Source organism: Quercus suber, unplaced genomic scaffold (assembly GCF_002906115.3).
Source record: "Quercus suber isolate HL8 unplaced genomic scaffold, Cork oak 2.0 scaffold_59, whole genome shotgun sequence".
Lineage (NCBI taxonomy): Eukaryota > Viridiplantae > Streptophyta > Magnoliopsida > Fagales > Fagaceae > Quercus > Quercus suber.
The window spans coordinates 1,668,066-1,691,197 of record NW_027069524.1 but is presented as its reverse complement, the minus strand read 5'-3'; the positions used below and the strand labels follow the sequence as shown (position 1 = coordinate 1,691,197).

The 23,132-nt window shown below is 36.1% G+C and overlaps 2 protein-coding genes across 5 annotated transcripts; both read left to right on the top strand.

Moving 5' to 3' along the window:
* The first annotated feature begins 500 nt into the window (after positions 1–500).
* On the top strand, positions 501–7,590 carry LOC111997909 (probable methyltransferase PMT14). Of its 4 annotated transcripts, none has more exons than XM_024030042.2 (7): positions 501–661; positions 1,799–2,470; positions 3,176–3,386; positions 4,295–4,577; positions 5,579–5,965; positions 6,413–6,490; positions 7,067–7,590. In XM_024030042.2, exons 2-7 carry the CDS (start codon positions 1,829–1,831, stop codon positions 7,302–7,304), a joined length of 1,839 nt encoding a protein of 612 aa, XP_023885810.1. In that variant the 5' UTR covers positions 501–661; positions 1,799–1,828; the 3' UTR covers positions 7,305–7,590. The 4 variants fall into 4 exon arrangements, with proteins under 4 accessions (XP_023885810.1, XP_065628533.1, XP_023885808.1 ...); XM_065772461.1 differs by having other exon boundaries at positions 501–725; positions 1,802–2,470; XM_024030040.2 differs by having other exon boundaries at positions 501–725.
* Positions 7,591–10,439: 2,849 nt separating this feature from the next.
* On the top strand, positions 10,440–18,526 carry LOC111997908 (leucine--tRNA ligase, cytoplasmic). The gene is made up of 3 exons (XM_024030039.2): positions 10,440–10,588; positions 11,083–14,358; positions 18,118–18,526. The coding sequence occupies exons 2-3, from the start codon at positions 11,102–11,104 to the stop codon at positions 18,122–18,124; spliced, it is 3,264 nt and encodes a 1,087-aa protein (XP_023885807.1). The 5' UTR covers positions 10,440–10,588; positions 11,083–11,101; the 3' UTR covers positions 18,125–18,526.
* The last annotated feature ends 4,606 nt before the right edge of the window (positions 18,527–23,132 follow it).

Below are 23,132 nucleotides of genomic sequence, written 5' to 3'. Positions count from 1 at the left end.
TTTCTATGCTAAGTATGCTTATCTCTCAAGCTTACTAGTAACAACAAATGAAAACCTAATCTAAAATTATTTATGTACATCAATATGTATGATAAAGTATAAACTTGACTAATCTCACAGCATTAATTTAACTTACACAACTTTTTTCCATAATATTTTTCATCATTGTCAAATTGGTTAAGTGGGAGTGAACACAACTTTTTACAAGGATCGATCAACTTTTTTTTTACCTCTCTATCAGTCAATTACAAAAAAACACACTTCTTATTAAACACTCTTGTACATACACCAGATAGAATTGTATTTTCCGCCATAATTGTGAAATAGTGAAATGACCACATTTTATGAGTGTAGCCTTACCAAAAATTTAAATGAGCAGCATGTATCAAAATGGGAGATCCGATCAGTTTGACAATAAAGGCAAATGAGGGCCATTACTATAGTTTTTTTTTTTTTTTGATAAATGGGGCCACTACTATAGAAGATTCCATGTCTAGGCTAGTGACTTGGTGATGAGTTGTGAGTACTAGTGGCTGTGAATGGTAGGGTCTGTCGGTGGATAGTTCCAAACCAAAAAACCAGAGTCTCCAAGCTCACTCCTTTCTTTGACACTTCCTATGAAGAAGTGGACTCCTACTACTACTACTAGTACTATATTAAGGTTTAACTCCGACCTTATACGTATCTATCTAAGTTAAATCTCTCTCATTGTTCTCTGTGGCCAGGTAAAGCATGTGCATTGTGATCTCATTTTCTGCTTTTCTTTTTTTTTTTTTTCCTTACTGGGTTTTTGCTTACTGTCTATTCTTATAAGTTCCAAGCACTTGTTTTCTCATTCTTCTTCTTCTGGGTATGTCAGAAACATGCGATTACTTAAGTTTCTAGTTTAGTTTTGCTGCTTCTTGTTTATGAATACTTTTTGTTATCTACACTCAAAGATATCAGATTTGTTTGTAAAGTTCCATTAGTTTTTCAATTTCAATTCACATTTACTTTAGACTTATATATATAGATTAAGGCTGTGTGCAAGGACGGAATCAGGATTCAAACTTAAGGGGGCTGAATTTCTTTGTTGAAAGATTTAAAAAAATTAGAATATCAATACTAGATGTTGAAAAAGTTGCATTATTAGCATTAATTTATTAATTATTATTTGTATTTAAAAAAAAATTTAATAATAGGATTTTATAATCAAGAGTTTTGCAAGTCAATTGACACATCTTAATATTTTCAAGGTCTAACTAATGTGTAGATGAAGCGATCAATATATGACATAAATTTAAGAGCTAGAATTAAAATTCTTTTTGTTAATATGTACTAGTATATTTTTTTTCAAAGGTTTTTTTTTTTTGGGGGCGGAGGGGGGGGTGGGGCGCATGGCCCCCCTCAGCCCTTGAGTAGTTCTGTCCCTGGCTGTGTGCAAATAACCGATGCAAAAAGATATGAGTTTCATGCCTCTCCTATTATGTTTGATCATAATGTGATTGAAAAGTAGAAGAAGTTGCGTTTTTTAAAATTTTCCTAATTGGTCACTATCTAGTGATATAAATTGATCTAAATTCATTGAATTTTGCAGTGCTATTCATTTATTTTTAATTACATGAAGCCTCTTGGATATATATGTATGTATGTAAAATTAGTTGATACACTTATACCATGTGTTTATAGATGATTGTTACATAGTTGGAACAATTGTTAATGAACTTTCCCCAAGTTAACATTGATATTTAGCTTTGATTTCTCAACCATTGATGATTTGTTTCAAGTTACTGCTTTCTAATTTTGCTGTATACTACAGTAGGTTTGAGGGAATTGTCTCAATTGTATCATGGGCTCTAAGCAAAACTCACAAGGCAACATACCACGAAAGCCATTATCTATATTTCTCATTATTGGTCTATGCTGTTTCTCTTACATCATGGGAGCATGGCCGAGGAGTGGTTTTGGAAAAGGGGATGGCATAGCATTGGAAATAGGCAAGCAGACAGATTGCAATATTATAAGCAATCTAGATTTTGAGCCTCATCACAAAGTTGTTAAGATTAGTGAACCTTCTTTACCTAAAGCCAAAGTGTTCAAGCCATGTGACATCCGATACACTGATTATACTCCTTGCCAAGAACAAGACCGAGCAATGAAATTCCCAAGGGAAAATATGATATACAGGGAAAGACATTGCCCTCCAGAAAAGGAAAAATTGCAGTGTCTTGTCCCAGCACCCAAGGGATATATGACTCCATTCCCTTGGCCTAAAGGCCGGGACTATGTCCACTATGCTAATGTTCCTTATAAAAGCCTGACGGTTGAGAAGGCGGTCCAGAATTGGGTGCAGTTTAAGGGAGATGTGTTCAAATTCCCAGGTGGAGGAACAATGTTTCCTCAAGGCGCGGATGCATATATTGATGAACTTGCATCAGTCATTCCAATTGCAGATGGCACTGTTAGAACAGCACTGGATACTGGTTGTGGAGTATGTTGATAATTATCTATCTTTTTTATTGTGTTTGGATCCACATATATGAATATTGTAGTATTCGTCATATTTTAGAACTCAATTTGTTGCCCCCCCTCAATCTCTCCCCAAAAAAGATCTCCCAATTTCCATTCTACCTTTAGCTTATCTGGATTTGCGTTGAGAGCCCATAAACTGTATTTTTTTTCTTTCCACTTCAAAGGCCTTTAAAAATTACCCAATTAGGCCTCTCTCTTTGTTTACATGGAAACAATAAGATAGAGATGCTCAGACAAAAACATGATGTTTCTCTTGATATCATTCTTAAAATACCATGCCTGTGCTGAGGCCTGAAAGGCACAACAACTGGTTGATATATCTTTTTTGAAGAGCTTGATATATTGGGAATCAGCATTAGTTTTATGCTCTTAGAATACCAATCTTGTTGGCTCTATTCTGGACTACTTCACATTTTTCTTTGTTTTAAACTATCAATATGAATTTGATTTCTTGCTGACAACGTTCAGATGATATAATATAATTTATGGCCTAGGTTACTATCTACAGATTCCAATTTAAAGTGGAGTTCTGTCTCTTTCCTATATATCAATATTCTGGCAGTAGCTTGTTTGTTATTTTTACCAGCTGCCTAATCTACTCATTCTCAGTTGGCTTTTTAATTCAGTAACGGTTACTGGGCTAATGATTCTGCTCATAACACAGGTTGCAAGCTGGGGCGCATACTTGCTGAAGAGAAATGTATTGGCCATGTCCTTTGCACCCAGGGACAATCATGAAGCACAGGTACAGTTTGCATTGGAACGAGGTGTTCCTGCTGTTATAGGTGTTCTTGGATCAATACGACTTCCATACCCATCAAGAGCCTTTGATATGGCTCAGTGCTCTCGATGTCTGATACCATGGACTTCAAATAGTAAGCACTAGGAATGTCTTTGTTCACAATCATATATTGATCTTTGCACTTTTTGCATTATGTAGAGATCATGTAAACTTATACTTAATAATAAAACCACATCAAAATCAAATACCCTGGAATCAGATTGTGAAATATATCTAGACTTTTGATTCTTTTTCATCACAAAAATAAGTATGAAAACTATTTATACTTAGCAAGACTGAGATATTTTGATGGTCACAAAAATAAGTATGAAAACTATGTGTGAGCACAAATTTATCAAAACATTTATTTCATGTTAGCAATCCATGAAATGTAAACAAAATTCTTCTTTTACATGAATGAGTCATGAATTTTTCCCAAGAGTGACTATCAAATAGTAGACATGGAGTTTCTAAATGCAAGTGAAAGCTTGGTTTATGGCTAAGTTTCAAATTAGAATCTTCAAGTTTGCAGAGTTTAAAATTAAAAAATTTCCCTCACCCCTTCAACTTCCTAAAATTACATGGTAGTTTTAATTTTTATGACAAAGGGATGGATATCAAATGGGCATTGCAGAAAGAAGTTTCTTTTTTCTTGTTAAAAGTTAAAGAAAACTAAAGAAGAAATAAAGATTCTTAGAAACCTTGAAGAAAGATAACATTTAATTTTTTTTTAATTATAAAAGAAAAAGAAAAACATTTATATCGCTTTTATTTATTTATACTTATATATCACTCTGTCCTTATATGGTACATATTTTAATTACTCTGTGTACCATACAAAATTTATCTTCTGTCATCCAACACATTTACAATATGCTATGTATTAACATTTATTAGGTATAATTCTGCATTAAAATGGACTATCAGTTTAGTACAAAGGCAGCAGAATTTTTGTGTAATTGGTAGAAGTTGATTTTTTATCATATGAACTTCTCTATACAGATGGATTGTACCTAATGGAAGTTGATCGAGTCCTCAGACCTGGTGGATACTGGATCTTGTCTGGCCCTCCAATCAATTGGAAGACCTACTACAAAACATGGCAGCGGTCTAAGAAGGATCTCCAGGCTGAGCAGAGACAGATAGAAAAGCTAGCTGAACTTCTTTGCTGGGAAAAGAAGTATGAGAAGGGAGATATTGCTATCTGGAGAAAAAAAGTAAATGCCAAATCCTGTCAAAGAAACTCTGTCAATGTATGTAAATCAAAGGATGTTGATGATGTCTGGTGAGTCCCTGTGCACCTCAAGTTTTCTTGATTACACAAGTATATAGTTGCTATGATGTTATTTTCTGCTATAGGTACAACATTGTTACTTATATAACATGTTTGTTGGCTTGTCGGGTTCAAAACCTGTAGACACCCCTATGGATCCCAATTTGAATTGTATATGGATCAGGGGGAGTTATTTGGGGAGATAGTCATTTAATTGTATAGTTGAACTACCTTACTATTACCTGGTCAGATATATAATTTTCAATCAGTGTTGTGAGTTAGTATATGGCTGGACCTCGACGTCCACATTGGGAAGCTGTTCTCTGGATTGTGAGATACCTTAAGGCTCATCCTGAATGTTGAATTTTATATAGAACCAATGGTCATTTGCGTGTCGAGCCCTTGACAGATTCGGATTGGGCAGGATCACCCTCAGATAGGAGGTCCACCACATGATAGTGTTCTGTCCTAAGAGGTAACTCAATCACTTGGAAGAGTAAAAAGCAAAGTGTTGTTTTTCATTCCAGTGCTGAGGCTGAATATAGAGACATGGCTCAGACCTCGGGTGAGCTTATGTTGATTAAGCATCTTCTAGAGAAATTGAGGTTTGATGTACACCTGCCTATGACCACGTATCATGACAACTTAGCAGCAATTCATATCATTTCCAAGTTCCAATCCAATGTTCCATTTGAGATTAGTGTGATTGCTACCTTGTATATCTCAAAAAGAGCCCAAGTTGCTGATATGTTCACGAAACTGTTGTGCAAGGTCCACTTAGATTTGTTATGTAACAAGTTGGGACTATATGATACATATACCCTAGCTTGAGGGGGAGCGTTACGAGGAATATTGTATCAGTTATGAGGGTAGTTTGGTCATATTGTATCTAGTGCCTGTTATATAAATAACATATGAGTATTAGGATTAAGTTAAGTAGTTTTTAACCCTAAGCCAACTCTGGTTTACTCTAGGTATTATCATTCTAATTCTTATTTTTGTGGTGTATATAGGTACAAGAAAATGGACACATGTATAACTCCTTTCCCTGAGGTAACCAGTAAAGATGAAGTAGCAGGAGGGAAGTTGAAGAAGTTTCCAGCTAGGCTTTTTGCAGTCCCTCCCCAAATAGCTAAGGGATCCGTTGAAGGGATTACAGCAGAATCTTACCAAGAGGATAATAAACTTTGGAAAAAACGTTTAATTACCTACAAAATGATCAATAGATTGATTGGCACTACAAGATATCGGAATGTGATGGATATGAACGCAGGCCTTGGAGGATTTGCAGCAGCACTTGAATCACAGAAATCTTGGGTGATGAATGTGGTGCCTACAATTGCCAAGAACACTTTAGGTGTTGTTTATGAGAGAGGCCTAATTGGCATATATCATGACTGGTATGCCTCTACAATTTTGTCCTCTTTGTTGCCCACTTAAAGTCTCTTTCACTTTTCCTGCATTTTTGTAATTTTAAATTGCTGAGAATTTGTAGCATGTGAGTTTTAATTGCAATTTTGATAAAGATGAAAATCTGTTATTTTATGACCAACTAATAGCAGCTTACCTTATATTTTTGGTACATTCTGAGAGGGATTCATTTATAAGCTACCCTTTTCTTGTTGTTGATAGCATAGCAAATTCCTTTGCAACTCATTTAGTATCTGTACAATATGTTGGTTTATTAATATTTTCAAAATTTCCTGATTTATGCCGATGCCAAGGGAAACATAAGAATGTCAAATAGTACAAGTTTTCATGCTCATTAAAAGCTCAATTTCTTTATCACAATGCCAAAGGCTATGGAATTTCGATGACATTTTTATTCCCTATATATCTTTGTTCAGGTGTGAAGGCTTCTCTACTTACCCAAGGACATATGATCTTATTCATGCTAGTGGTGTCTTCAGCTTGTATCAGAACAAGTAAGCCTCATCTTCTTCTTCCTGTATGCCAGAAATCATATCAGGTTTTGGCATATTTAAATTATTTGACATGGAAGCATTCCAATCAATGAGAATTTTTGTACTCGTAGCTTCTTAATTTTTGGGAATTTTAATGTGTATCATTTTCATTCTAATGTGTCCTACTTTATTGGAACTCAGCCATAAGGTCTGATGCTAGAATCTGTAAACCACTTAGGAAAGCCCACTATCTTTTCTTGGAGGTTCTGAATCAATGATAATAATGGATTTCCGAGCTTGAATTTTTCTTGGGGCAAGGTGAAAATAGCACCACCTTTGCAAAAATTTTGGTCAGCACCTTAGTCAGCTATAGTTTTTAACTCAACTAGTTATTCTTTCTTTTTCTTTTTCCTTCTTAAAAATATACATATCTTTATTTCTCTGTTGCAGTGAGTTAGGTTGCTGCAATTTATATTATCTGAATTTAATAACTGAATCCAGATTATATGAGTTTTCTTCTGATAGAAAACCTCATTTGTAAGAAATTTTTTACTACCTTTGAATTCTGATGAAAAATATATGTAAATGATTGAATAGGTGCCAATTGGAATACATCCTTCTGGAGATGGATCGCATATTGCGGCCTGAAGGGACTGTCATCTTGAGGGATGAAGTTGATGTTATGAACAAGGTTAAGAAAATTGCTGGAGGCATGAGATGGAATACCAAGTTGATGGATCACGAGGATGGTCCCCTTGTGCCTGAAAAGATATTGGTTGCAGTAAAGCAATATTGGGTTGGTAGCAGTGGAAACGGCACATCCAGAGATGAATAAATCAGGTCTTTGCTTGATGGTGAATGAAAGCAAAGACTGGCACCAAGTCATGATTTAAGTTACTCCTGAGTAGAGGGACTCAAAGAGTTCTGATCCTCATAGATGGCATGTGTAAGTTATAAATTTGTGTTATTGGTGATATAGAAATGTATTGTTTTTATCCTAGCTAGTATTCTTGTATTGATTTTAGAGGCAATGGTATAGAAAAGATGCGCAAATAGCATTTCAAGAATACTATTAATGATGTTAAGCACGACATTGATAATCATCATATGATTTTTTGTTTTGTTTTTTTGTCCTTATGATGAGCGGTCATCTCTTTTTAGCTCTAAACATGCATTGGAGGCTGCACATTAGATCAACTAGAGTGTAACCTATGTTTACGCACAGACATTTATCAGTATTAATGATGAACTGGTCTTACATAGGTGAGTGAAGTGATCACTTTGGCATTATGAATAACTAGAAGGTTTCCCACTCGTTGCGCAGATAATGCTGTAAGCTTTTATGTAAAATGGTTTTTGAAATTTTTGTACATATATTATAGCATAAATGGTGGATATTTTCATTACTAAAATCACCTACAATTATAGTAGAACCTTCAGAGCATGTAGGCATATTTTGTTGCCTACCATCAGTTGATCGTAAACCGATTAATTGCAAGCATACATTATGCATATCAAACTCCTTGAACCTATTCCTTGTCATACGAAATGTCTAACTAAGGCATTGATCTTATGAAGCATCTTTAGTAATATTTTAACGATAGCAATGCTAAGGTTGCATGGTGATTCATGTCTAGGCAAAGCAATAAACACACTTTGATATTGTCAAGGCTCTTGTGGACTGCCATACATGATACTTGACCAATAAATAAATAAATAAATAAATAAGGCAAGTAATTTCAATGATGGTTGAGGTAGACATGATTTAACATATTTAACAAATTTTTAACAAAGGTGTACTAGTATAATATATTTAACAATTTTTTTTATACCATTTTGAGTTTATATAGATTCTAGGCTAACCTTCAAATAATGGAGACACCACATAATTTTTTTCTGCCCACTTAGTTCTTAATTTGTATCTTTGCAATTCTATTATTTCTTTCTTTGTTCTTATTTTTAACAATTGAGTTTCTATCCTTTAATAGGACATAGAATATGTGTAGATTGTGAAGATTATTTTAAAACTTTGCTACCACATAATACTTAACCCCTCAATAGGTAAAAGAAAATTATTCACCTAAAAATAATAACCACTTTCTTACCGGTAGCTAATTTAATTTGTAAAGTTGAAGTTTCAATCTCCCCGAGTCTGTCTTCCCTCAAACATTGCAAACCGCAAACTCAGTATCCCAAATGAAATTATGAAGAAAAAAAAATTTAAAGAAAGAAACAAAGAGAGAGAGAGAGAGTTGGCAATATTTATTTATTTGCAGACACTAAGAAAGGAGCTTTTGTCCATGAACTCATAGAGGAATCGTTGATCCATCAATATATAATTTTCAAAAGAAATCGATACAGTAGTGTGCATTTAATAGAAAGGGGAAGTGAAAGAGTTTATTTTTTGATTAGAAGAAGTGAAGAGTTAAGAGACAGAGAAAGAACTGAAGAGTTAAGAAAGAGAATTAATGAAATTTAAAAAATTTAAGATGGGTTTGATCTCAACAGAAATTACTTGGAAAGTATAATATTATTGTAAAGGTGTAATGATGCAAAGCTTGGCCTCATTTTGCCAGGAGCTTATCCATAGTGTGCATTTAAATTTGAACAGGGAAGTGAAAGTTTTTTTTTTTTTTTTTTTGGATGGAAAGAAGTGAAGAGTTAGGAGAGAGGAAGAAGTGAATTGATTTTTGATGAAGCAATAAGTGTTAAACATAAAAGCTGCATTGTTTTAATTTTTGAGGTTGGAAAACCTTGTTTCATAATAAAGCGGATTGCAAAGAACTCATATAGAGCGCCACATGGCCGAACCTCATGCACTCTTGCATGAGGTCTCTGCTTTTATATATATATTGATTAGAAAAAAAGAAAATTAACTTAAAGATAGAAGATTTTGTTTAAAATGCATATTATTACTTGCAAATTAAAGTCCATTAGTCGAATCCGATAAGTTGGCACAACCAAAAAAAAAAAAAAATCCTATAGCTGCATTTTAAAAATGTGGCTATAAGTCAATTCGGTCTATAGTCACATTTTTTATAGCAACGTTTTCAGCCATTGCCTGAACCTATAACTATAGGTCTAATAGGTCTATAGCCGCATTTTTGCAAACGCGGCTATAGGACATATTATAGACGCATTTTAAAAACGTGGCTATACGTCTTATCTTTAGGCCGCATTTTTAAACCACAGCTATAGGGTGTACATTAGCCACATTTGCCATTTATTAAACGCAGCTCTAGATCCTCAGCCTACAGCCACATTTTAAAAACGCAACTATAGCTTTTTTTTAATTTTTTTTTTTTTGCTATAGTCACATTTTTAAAACACGGCTATAGGTTTTTTTTTTTTTTTTTTTTCCCAGGCAAATGGCAAATGTCATTAAAAAAAAAAAAAAAATTTGAAAGAAAGAAACAAAGAGAGAGAGAGAGAGAGAGAGAGAGAGAGAGTTGACAATATTTATTTATTTGCAGACACTAAGAAAGGAGCTTTTGTCCATGAACTCATAGAGGAATCGTTGATCCATCAATATATAATTTTCAAAAGAAATCGATACAGTAGTGTGCATTTAATAGAAAGGGAAAGTGAAAGAGTTTATTTTTTTGGTTAGAAGAAGTGAAGAGTTAAGAGACACAGAAAGAACTGAAGAGTTAAGAGACACAGAAAGAACTGAAGAGTTAAGAAAGAGAATGAATGAAATTTAAAAAATTTAAGATAGGTTTGATCTCAACGGAAATTACTTGGAAAGTATAATATTATTGTAAATGTGTAATGGTGCAAAGTTTGGCCTCACTTTGCCAAGAGCTTATCCATAATGTGCATTTAAATTGATATTAAAAATCAAATAAATATTAAAAAAAAAGGAAATTGTCGAATATGTCCAAGTCCAACCCCATCCAAAACCTCCACAGTTCGCCACTTGGTCCAATCAAAACCAACCTCCTCTAAACCCTAGTATTATTCTTCTCCGTCACGCACACGCGGGTTTGAAAAGAAAAAAAAAGTATCCTGTGGAAGAAAACCCGATTCTCTCTCGCTGGCTTTTGCTGTCCTTCGTCAAAATCTTCACAAGTGTTCGCGTAATGCCCTTCCCATCAATTCGCTTCTTCTGAATCACAGGTACAACATCATCAACAACATTAACGTTAACATTTCTTCTTTGTTTCTTTTTGCTTTGTTTTTAAGCGTCTGTGAAATACCTTATTTTGATTTGGATTGATACTAGAATGAATTTGTTTGGGCTTGATTATGTGTCTTTTTTCGTGGGTAATTGCTATATTTAGTGAATTCTTATTTACTTTTTGATGAGTGCTGGGATGGGGTTCAATCGTATGTGAATTCTGTTGACTGTTTGATTTTGCATGTTGTGTCAGTGTCACTCTTAAAGCTATGGAAATTAATTACTGGGACTGGGAATATGAGAGTTGAATTGGGTTGTTAATAATGAGTTGATAGTGGATCTATAAATTGGCCTAACAAGCTAGTCTATGTGGTGGTATAAGAAATGGAAATGGTCCGTAATTTTGAGCTTGCACCAAACAGATGTGTGTGTGTGTGGGTTTTGAGTACTTTCTGCAATGGTTCATTTTCTTATGGCATTTTGGTCTTTGCAGTTTCCATCAACATTGTGACATGGCAGGTGAGGGTGGGAAAAGCTTTGCCAGGAGGGATCGTCTCCTACAAATTGAGCATGATGTTCGAAAGTGGTGGGATGAAGAAGATGTTTTCCGGGCTGAATCATGTGAAAAGCCCCCTGAACCGGGTGAGAAGTTCTTTGGCAACTTCCCTTATCCTTACATGAATGGGTATTTGCATCTTGGACACGCTTTCTCACTTTCAAAGCTGGAATTCGCTGCTGCTTATCATAGGCTGAGAGGTGCCAATGTGCTATGTCCGTTTGCTTTCCATTGCACTGGCATGCCCATTAAGGCCTCAGCTGATAAGCTTGCGCGGGAAATTCAACAATTTGGGGATCCACCAAATTTTCCCCATGAATCGGAGGAGGAAATAGACACTGTACAAGAAGCTGAGGAAGCAAATCCAGGTGCACCACCAGATAAGTTCAAGGGCAAGAAGTCCAAGGCTGCGTCAAAATCTGGTGGTCAGAAATTCCAGTGGGAGATCATGCGTAGTTTTGGCCTCTCTGATAATGAGATATCCAAGTTCCAAAATCCATATAATTGGTTGACCTATTTTCCTCCATTGGCAAAGGAAGACCTTATAGCTTTTGGCTTGGGTTGTGATTGGAGACGCTCCTTTATCACTACAGATATGAACCCGTTTTATGATTCCTTTGTGAGGTGGCAGATGAGGAAGTTGAAATCCATGGGGAAGATTGTGAAAGATGTCAGATACACAATATTTTCTCCTCTAGATGGCCAGCCATGTGCAGATCATGATAGGGCAAGTGGTGAAGGAGTTCAGCCTCAAGAGTACACTATCATCAAGATGGAATTGGTATCACCTTTTCCCCCTAAACTAGGAGTGCTGGAGGGGAGAAGAGTTTTCTTGGCAGCTGCGACTTTGAGGCCAGAGACCATGTATGGGCAAACAAATGCATGGGTATTGCCTGACGGGAAGTATGGAGCCTATGAAATTAATGACACCGATGTCTTTATTCTCACACAAAGAGCTGCCCTTAACCTTGCCTATCAGAAGTACTCTAGAATCCCAGAGAAACCTACATGCTTGGTTGAGCTGACTGGTTATGATTTGATAGGCCTCCCATTAAGGTCCCCTCTTTCATTCAACGAGATCATATATGCTCTTCCCATGCTGACCATATTAACAGACAAAGGTACTGGTATTGTCACTAGTGTGCCTAGTGATGCGCCTGATGATTACATGGCCTTGCATGATTTAAAATCAAAACCAGCTCTTAGGGCAAAGTATGGTGTGAAGGATGAATGGGTATTGCCCTTTGAAATTATTCCCATCATCAACATTCCAGAATTTGGAGATAGGGCTGCAGAAAAGGTATGCATGGACTTGAAAATCAAAAGCCAGAATGAGAAGGAGAAGCTTGCTGATGCCAAGAAGTTGACATACTTGAAAGGATTTACTGAGGGAACAATGCTTGTTGGTGAATTTACAGGGAGGAAAGTCCAGGAAACAAAGGCATTGATCAGGAGTAAGCTGTTAGAGATGGGCCTTGCAATTATGTATAGTGAACCTGAGAAGCGGGTGGTATCAAGGTCTGGTGATGATTGTATTGTGGCACTTACAGATCAATGGTACCTCACATATGGGGAAGAAGAATGGAGGAAGTTGGCTGAGGAGTGCCTGTCAAACATGAATCTTTATTCTGAAGAGACCCGACATGGCTTTGAGCACACTCTGAGCTGGCTGAATCAGTGGGCTTGTTCACGATCGTTTGGGCTTGGGACTCGCATTCCCTGGGATGAACAATTTCTTGTCGAGTCATTGTCTGATTCCACCATTTACATGGCTTATTACACTGTTGCCCACCTGTTACAGAATGGGGACATATATGGATCCAGCAGATCTTCTATAAAGCCTGAACAATTGACTGATGAGGTTTGGGATTTTATTTTCTGTGGTGGCACATACCCGAAATCCTCTGATATCTCTTCATCGATACTTAATAAGATGAAGCAGGAGTTTGAATACTGGTACCCATTTGATCTTCGAGTGTCTGGTAAGGATCTCATCCAGAATCATCTGACCTTCACCATCTACAACCACACAGCAATCATGTCCAAGAAGCACTGGCCTCGTGGGTTTAGATGCAACGGGCACATCATGCTCAATTCTGAAAAGATGTCCAAGTCTACAGGGAATTTCAGGACATTGCGCCAAGCAATTGAGGAATTTTCTGCTGATGCCACACGATTTTCATTGGCTGATGCTGGTGATGGTGTTGACGATGCAAATTTTGTATTTGAGACTGCCAATGCTGCCATCCTACGACTCACCAAAGAAATCTCATGGATGGAAGAAGTTCTGGCAGCAGAGTCTTCTTTGAGGACAGGTCCCCCATCTACTTATGCTGATCGGGTGTTTGCAAATGATATAAACATTGCTGTCAAAATGACCGAGCAGAATTACCAGGACTACATGTTTCGAGAAGCTCTGAAGACTGGCTTTTATGATCTTCAAGCTGCAAGGGATGAGTACAGGTTCTCATGTGGTGCTGGGGGCATGAACCGTGATTTGGTGTGGCATTTTATGGATGTGCAGACTCGGCTTATCGCTCCAATCTGTCCTCACTATGGAGAGTATGTTTGGAGGATCCTCTTGAACAAGAATGGGTTTGTTGTGAAGGCTGGATGGCCTGTAGCTGATTCTCCAGATCTAACCCTCAAGATTGCCAACAAGTATCTCCAAGACTCAATTGTTTTGATGAGGAAACTGCTTCAGAAACAAATATTAGGTTCAAAGAAAGCCAATAAGAAGGGTGCTCCAGTCACTACACTGAGTGAAGACAACAGGCTAGCAGGCTTGATATTTGTGAATGAGCAATTTGACGGATGGAAAGCAGAATGCTTGAGGATATTGCAAAGTAAGTTTGACAGTAAGACTCGCACTTTTGCTCCAGATGGGGAGATAATGGATGCATTGAAGAATAGTTCTATTGGTCAGACTGCAAATTTCAAGCAAACCCAAAAGTTGTGTATGCCTTTCTTGAGGTTCAAGAAGGATGAGGCAGTCGCTCTAGGGGCTCAGGCTTTGGAATTGAGGCTACCATTTGGAGAGATTGAGGTCCTTCAAGAGAACTTGGACTTGATTAGGAGACAAATTGGTCTTGAAGAGGTGGAGATTTTGTCTGCAACTGACCCCAATGCTCTTGCTAAAGCTGGTACCCTTGTTTCATTGCTAAATCAGAATCCTCCATCCCCTGGAAATCCAACTGCCATCTTCTTGACTAGGTAAGACAACTTTGTGCATTTTAGTAATTTTGTCTTGATTGACATCCACTTTCTTCAGATTTCTGCTCAACAAATATGCTTTTCTTTTCTAAGATTATATTTTCATAACTCTTGATCCCCCCTCTCCCATTGTTGTAATTATTGAATTATAAAAAATAAAAGTGTTAATTGTTTTGTCCCTCCATATTCTTAGCTGTTGAAAGAAGAGTTTACTGTCTCTTTATGTTAAGAAATTGTGGAGTTGAAAATTTTGACAAGTTGACAACATTAAAGTTGCCATTCATTTTCTAAAATTTTTAGTGAAATTGACGCAGGACAACCAGAACAAAACTGAAATAACAGAAAAATAAAGGGATATGACCTAGGAGTCAGCAACTAGGCCTTGCTTGGAGTCAGCACCAAGCGGGAAAACCACTAGGAGTCAGCACCTAGGGTAGACCTGGAGTCAGCACCAGACCAAAGAAAGACCAAACGGCCATTTTTTTCATTCATCAAAATATCAACTATCTCCTCAAGGAGTACAATAGGTTGTTTATATAGGATTGCTAAACCCTAGTTCTAATTGGCTAGGAAACCCTAATTGCCTTATTACAAAAATAACCTTACTTTTAAATTAAAATACTAAAAGCCCAATAACTAAAAGCCCAATAAACTAATAGACCTAAAACATAAAAATACAATGGGCTTGTAAACATAAATAATACTAAATAATAATCTTCTTGTATCTCCCGCATCATTCTCCTCTGGTTGGAGAAAACTCGACCTCGAGTTCTAAAGTGTTGAAGGATTAGGATGCTGACAAGTAACACTTGCTTCAAATCTGGAATCACCTTAGGGAGCACAGGGAAAAGAAAAACCTTGAATTCCACCACATCAAACTCATTTGGAATAACAAAATCAATGTGTGGAATCAGTATAATCTCGTCTTGAACCTTATGAACCATAGGAAGCACTGTAGTTTTAACCTCTTCGACTTCACCAAGATGTAGATCTTCAAGGACTGTGGAGGGTTGATCAGAAACACATTCAACAACTTCAACTTTCACATCATGTGCACCCTCTAATGTAATACTCTCTTTAGGCGCCATCTCTTCGCCTTGCTGCTCTTCAATAGATTCATTTCCCTGCATCCATGTTAAAGTAACACTTGTTGAAGCATGTACATTTGTGTCAACATTAGACTTTGGTGTTGTTGGAGGATTCTCAACGACCAAGATATCATCATCAATGTTGCCTTCTATTGGGGCAGCAAGAAGTTCATTGTGATCTAGTGTCCTTGGTTTCCCAATTGAATCAAATTGAGTCTTCTTGGTTTCCTTGGTAGATTGTTCAAAAGTGTGTTGAGGACATGAAATAGGATGATGATGATGAGAATTCATCGTATTTGCTTCAATTGGAAAAGCACTACACTGAGATTGAGATTGGGGTAGATACTTAGCTCGATAGTATGGTGACAAATACTCATTACAAAGTTTTTCTTTCATATCTTCCCACACACTAATGGCAGGTTCATAATCCACATAGCGAAAATATTCAAGCTTCTCCCAAAACCTTTGTGCGTGACCTCTTAACTTCAACTTGGCATACCTAACCTTTTTATTATCTGCCCAATTTGCTTGCTCAAAGAATTGCTCCATCCCATTTATCCAGTTGACAAAATCTCGTGGATAAGTATCATCACCATCAAAATAAGGTGCGTCAGATATTACCATAGCTCACCTTGTCAGTGGTTAACTTACTGCACTTGATAGTCACGAGCTTGGCTCCTCAATTGAGTGGGTCTAATTGGACAAAACTGGAAGTCTGGATCTATGAAAAAAAAATAAAACACTTGCCCATACATTCAATGGGCTGGCACTGTAACAATAATTTTTTTTTTTTCTTTTCTGTTCTTTTCTTTTCTTTTCTTTTTTTTTTTTTTTTTTTTTTTTTTGAAATACAATAAAAAGAACTACAGTTTAAAATGAAAGAATGCTAGCCCAACTCCAAACATAAAACACCGAAGCTAAAGAAACTAAAAGAAAAAACAGGCGGCGGAGCAAGCACGAGGCGGCACTGGAGTCAACGGCGGAGCGGCGGTATGGGCTCACCAGCATTCACGGTCAGCGGTGCTCGAGGTGCAGATCGGAGCTCGCACGTCAGATCGCGGTGATGGGACCAGCGAAGCATGAAGCGGCATGGTGAGAGCGGTGTTGACGGCGAGTTGGCGGAGGTGGTTCTCGACGGCGCAAATCCAGTATTGACATCGTGGCTCTTGTGGGCTTCAAACTCCTCTGTTTCTAGTCTGGTGGCTGGTGGGTCGGCGGCGGCCAAGTGCTGATCTGTGGGTTTCGGCAGATGATGGGTCAATCTCAGCGGTGGTGGTTGTTGGGTTCCGCGGTGGTGGGTGTTGGATTGGAGTCTTTGGTTGGCTTGAATATCTAGTCTTCTGATGGGTAGCACAACTATAGGACAGTAGCTTTTTTTTTTTTTTTTTTTTTTTTGGTACTAAAGCAGGAAAATGACAAAGACAACTTTCTGGTGGTGAAAAACACGGCAGTGATGGGAAATTTTTTTTTTTTTTTTTTTTTTTTTGGTATGTGATTTTTTTTTCTGATTCTTTCCTGCGGTAAGTCTTCAACGGATCGGTGTTTGCTCTGATACCAAATATGACGCAGGACAACCAGAACGAAAACTAAACAATAGAAAAATAAAGGGATATGACCTAGGAGTCAGCACCTAGGCCTTGCTTGGAGTCAGCACCAAGCGGGAAAACCACTAGGAGTCAGCACCTAGGGCAGACCTGGAGTCAGCACCAGACCAAAGAAAGACCAAACGGCCATTGTTTTCATTCATCAAAAATATCAGCTATCTCCTCAAGGAGTACAATAGGTTGTTTATATAGGATTGCTAAACCCTAGTTCTAATTGGCTAGGAAACCCTAATTGCCTTATTACAAAAATAACCTTACTTTTAAATTAAAATACTAAAAGCCCAATAACTAAAAGCCCAATAAACTAATAGACCTAAAACATAAAAATACAATGGGCTTGTAAACATAAATAATACTAAATAATAATCTTCTTGTATCTCCCGCATCAGAAATGGTGCCAACTTTAGCTGGTAGTTCCATCTATTTGCTGCCACTATTATTAATTTTGTTGTTGAGAGCTTATTTGTCCATCTAAACTTGTTTAAATGAAACCTTTTACACCCATATGAATGGTGTTTGAACTCATGCTTCCTTGTTAACTAAAATTCATAATTGGGTTTGGGTGCTGAATCAGAAACAGAAAAAATGTGGTTGAGAAACTGCTGAACCGAGGACTGTACAAATTGTTTTGCTTTTCACATGTTGAATAGCTACATTGTTGTGTTCCATTGTAATCACCTCTTGAAATTCATTAGATGCCAGTTCATCAGAGTAGTCATCTCTAGTTTCATTTCTGTTATTTTTCGGCAGATATCCATAATTTGGTCATTGTTTCAGATATGACATATCTCTGGCAAGTCTAATACGCTATAGAAAATCATCATTGTTGTTGGCATCTCATAATATGTAAGGTTTAGAAGGTGAAGTCATGGGTTCAAATTCCATCGGTGTGTGTGAGTCATGTTTGCCCATTAAAAGAAAGGTGCACTTGCTTGATTTTCTCAAACTTGAAAATGGTTCATTGTCCTGTTTTTTGCCTGATACTAATAACAATAGCACTGATGTTCTGTGTTAATTTAATGGTGTTATGAAATTTTTTGCTCACATCTTCTCCTCTCCATTAATAGGTCATAGGAAATGGCTGGTATTAAGGGAGCAAATAGTAGTGATTTACTTGACCTGGAAACTGATGATCTTGCTGTGCGTGTTGTTTGGGAGAAACTCAAATGACTACACTGAACAGAAGACCTTTACAAGATACCGTGGTATATGTGGTTCGTGAACTTTTCTTACTGTTGTTCTAATAGGGAACAGGCCATTTTGACATTATTATTTTGTTAACTAGATGAAATGGATTTGATTTGGGGTGTGCAACACTTGGTTTTTGTTAAACTTCTGCCTTGTGTTGTTTAATTTTATATTTAATTTCATCTGTTGTTGTTGACTTTAGTAGCACTTTTTAAGGTTCTGGAGGGGGGAGGATGGAACGGGACCATCTGGATTTACATTAAGGAGAGCCATTTTGATTTTTTCTTCTGTTCTCTGGATGAAAATGGCTTCTTTTTTTGGTACTTTGGGTATGCAGCACCTGGAATAATACCTGCCTTTAGTTTTGTTTAATTTTATATATGTTTTCATCTTGAATTGAGTTCTTGATTACACCTCCTCCCTTCAGTAAGGGGAGCAGCTGAACTGGTAACTGTTTCCTGATTATAAGAGTACTGGAGGGTTCCTCTCTTAATTCCTTTAGCTGAAACAGCTTAAAGCCTAGCCAATTTCTTTTTTAATTTCAACTCTCTCTTTGTCTATATATGTAGAGGATTTAACAAGATGCCTAATAGACTGAAAGTTCATAAAAAGGATTGATTGAGATTTTATTGATTAAAAGTTCACAACTTTCTGATTGAAGAATATGGAACTTGTATCAGGCTTAGAGAGAAGTTCAGAAGGTCTGCTTATGTCCTATATACCTATGATCTGTTTGGGTCCTGTGATTCGTTGAATGAATACAAGGTTTCAGATTGCCTTCTCCTCTGTTTAGGGCACCAAAGGTAAAAGTAAATGGAGTGTTGGTCTCCTTATTTTAATATATCTGCTTTAATTTTTTTTATTTTTTCCTCACCTCTTTGAATGTGCGTAATAGAATTTGAACTTCTTATTGGGCCTAACATTAATGCCAGTCGCTTGGTGGTTTTTTTGTTCTTCCCTTGATATTATGGATTATGTGCATGTTCATTTTTTCGTTTAGATGTCATCTCAAAGGAACTAGTGATGCTTACTCCTGAATGGATTAGTATTTGATTGTGCTGTCTTGCTACTGAAAGCGTTACATTCCGTGCTTAATGCTTGGGAATAGCATGTGCGCACTTTCTTTACGTGCAAATTTCTCCTGAATTTTAACTGAGTTAGAATATAGTGCTTCCGTGCTTGTTGATATCAAAGTTTCTTCATTGAAAACAGAAGATGTTGTCAAAATTGATTTTTTTCCCCCTTGCTTGTAACGTATATATATTGACATATTTAAGCTAAATGTGGTAACTAACAAAGGCAGTGGCCGTACGAAAGTGATGCATGAGTGCTAGTTTTTTCCTTTTGATGTATGAATATGCTAGTTGATTGCTAGCTGCATGCCATTGGAATATTTATTGGAAGTACCATCCATCAGCAAAAAAGGGAACAGATTCCTACCCAATGGACCACCAATTGTGGATGCCTTACGTAGGGATTAGTCATTCAAGATGCTTGCCTTCTAGACTTTTAGTTGTTGAGCAAAATTAATAAATGCAGAGGCTGTGTCATATCTGAAAGAGAGAGCTACATTCCCTCTCTATTGGGACACAGTTACAAATTTGTCCACCATAAAACAAGAACGTTGCTTTTTCTAGCCAAAAACAATTTAAACTAATTGTTTGAATCGAAAATGTATTTTTAAAATCATAGCAATTTGAATCCAGAACATTCCAAGTTTGGTCGGTGACTTGGAGTTATAAATTGATGTGATTTTAAAAGTTTAGGGTTCAATTTGAAGCTAACAAAACAATACAATTTAATTTTGTATCAGTCTTAAAACTTTAGTGTTTAATTTGAAAGTTTTGAAATTTTAGAGTTTGTTTGAAATCACTCCATACATAACAAGTTCTAAGATGTAATTTGTCTAGGAATTACATTGGTGACTCTTCCTTGGGTGATCCAAGGTTCAACTTGCTATCACTTTGATCCGCTCATCCAATAGTCAAACTCGATGCTGATCTAGTTTTACATTTTCCAAAAAACAAAAAAATTACTTCACAACTTTTTAAGCTGTCATTGTTAGAGACTGTAAATTCCTCATGGGCTCGATATCTCATCTAGAGCTAACTCATTTCTACATAAGGGAATCAAGCAGCAGCTGACTTCCTTTTGTTATCCATAGCCTACCTCTAATGCAGTTAACACCTCTAGTTTTTTTATTACTTGAGATGGTTATAATGTGTTGCTAATCCTGCAACTCAAATAATTTTTTCCTCCTAGACCCTCATACACCTAATGCATGGGAATGTGCTAATTAAGCTATAAGGCTCTTGGTTGATATGTTGAATTCGATTTCAAATTAGTAGGTAAATATTTAAAATAATTATTCAATATAGTTTATATAAATTATCGTCTTTCTAGTAAAAAGAAAAATGTAATTCACCCAAAATAATATCTATATATTATGACTTCTCCACTATTCCTAGTGACTTTTCTCATTCCATCTTGAATGATTTGTACCTTTCTTCTTTCTTCTTTCTTTTTTCTTTTGAGGGAGTACTTTTCTTCTTTGTTATTTTGTTTTATTTATCCAAAGGCGAGACTGATAGGTGAGCAATGGGATCGCAGACCGTTAGTTGCCCATTGTGGGCCAAGACATGACTCACTCATTCCAACAGTAGTGTGCCTGCAAGTGCAACATCAACATTAAGATTGGATACATGGGCCTCTGGATTAACATTGTGCAACAATCTTAATGCAATTATCATCTAATTTCGTTTTTGTTATTTAGCCCCCCAAAAAAAATCCAACTTTTTTTTGATGTGTAGCCATGGATGATTCTTAGGAAAATCCACAAAGAGGAATTTACCTCAGTATCATTTTACAAGTTTCTTATAACCAGTCAGCGACATTACTTTCACTAGTTTGCAAGAAAATATATTGAGTGTGGTGAAAAATCATCAAATCCAAATACAAATTAGAATTGGAAGTACTACAAGTTCCTATTTTGCAAGGACAATAAATTGATTGTGTAGTGAAAAATCATCAAATTTGAATACAAACTAAACAAACTAAATGAGAGTACTATAATTCCCTATACAATGAATTATGTGTGTGGTGAAAAATCATCAAATCTAAATACAAACTAAAACAAGAGTACTATAAGTCCCTACACAATGAATTGATTGTGTGGTGAAAAATCATCAAATCTGAATACAAATTAAAGTGTGAAATTATGCACCAATCACAATTTGACACATTAGCTGTGAAATTGAATGTATCTCTATACTTCTCTTTTTTTAATTTAAAAAAAAAAAAATGGATGTATCTTACGAAATAAAGAGCTACTCCATTATTACCATTCTTTTTTGTTTTGATAATTCATTACTGTTCTTCTTAAATTTGAGTACTAAGCTTTCTTGTTGTAGAAAATCATTCATAATTTATAAAAATATCTTTCATATCTTTGAAAAGACAAGCCAAATGCAATGGTTTAAGAAAATAACACCTTAGTGAGACTCCAAGTAAGCCTTGATATAATATATTGGGACACCATTTATCCCAAAGTCTTAAACCTTAAGTTTATACTCAATTATGTTATATTAATTTCTCAAATTCTTTATTTTTCCTTCAATGGACTTCTAATTGAACTTGTATAATTAACACCTTACTTCAAAGTTGTCACCAAGTAGAGTTCCAAATACAGGTGACACACTTCCACCCTCCAAATAACATAAAACAAATCATGTTTTTCAGAATGATTTTCACTTAAATATTTTAGGCAGGAATGCATTTTATACCAAATAAACACCTAAGTTTGGACATTGTGTCAAATTAAAATCATTCCCATTCTTTGAAAAATTATTGTTGTTGCTAAAAACTTTAGGTAAGATTAGGCCACATAGCACACAGGGATCCAAATCTGTGGGCTTTGTGGCTGTATTCATGCACTTTCCAATAACAGTCCAACATTATGGTGTTGAAACATTAACCACATGGTCCATTGATTGAACAAAGCTTTGTACTTCATGCTTGCCTGCCTCATGTTTTAGTCTCACTTGGCTCCACATTGATCCACCATCCATGTTAGACATCTGTGCAAATCACCTGGATGAACAAGACACCACCAACCTAATAAGTCCAACAAATTTGGCTACTTTTTAAAGGGGTTTCAAACCCTTATGCTTTATATGTTGGCCTGGTGAGTCGGTGACTAGCCTTTCTAAATTATGACCGACATGAGGGACAAGCTATTTGTGGTCACATTGAGTTCAATCAAATATCTCACAGTAATTATACCAAGCATCATAACAAATAAGAGGCTAGTAATTGTTTAAAAAGATTAAGAATCGATTCATTCAACTATGCTAAGTGTCAGCACTGACGAGACTGAGGAACCAGTTTGATTGATTTTTAAATATGATGTAGTCTTCTCATTTTATTTATGAGGAATGTTTATTAAAGTGAGGGCTTACACATACCCGAAAGAATAATCTCAAAGAATTTCGAATGTGTTTACAAAAAAATATATTATGAGATGGTTATAACTTATAAGCCCATATTTTGGAGTTGACTAGACCTATGCCAAATGAAGCTATGTGTAGTTAAAAATGAGATTGGTCTCAGTGAAGGAAAATGATTATGGTATCAACTTTCTGGATCATTTATTTCCTTATTAATATCCATTTGTTCGATTTTCACCTGAGCAAAGTAGATTTTGAAATCTTAACGTTTTTCACTCATAATATTTTGAAAATTAATGCAATTTAATTATATATGTTGTGTTTAAGTCATATGACCTATTGTTGTGAATTCCAGTTAGCTCAATTGATAAAGTATCTTATTTTCGAGTAAGAAATCTATGATTCAATTCCTACTTACACAAAAAACTAATTATTGTCTTAACATTATA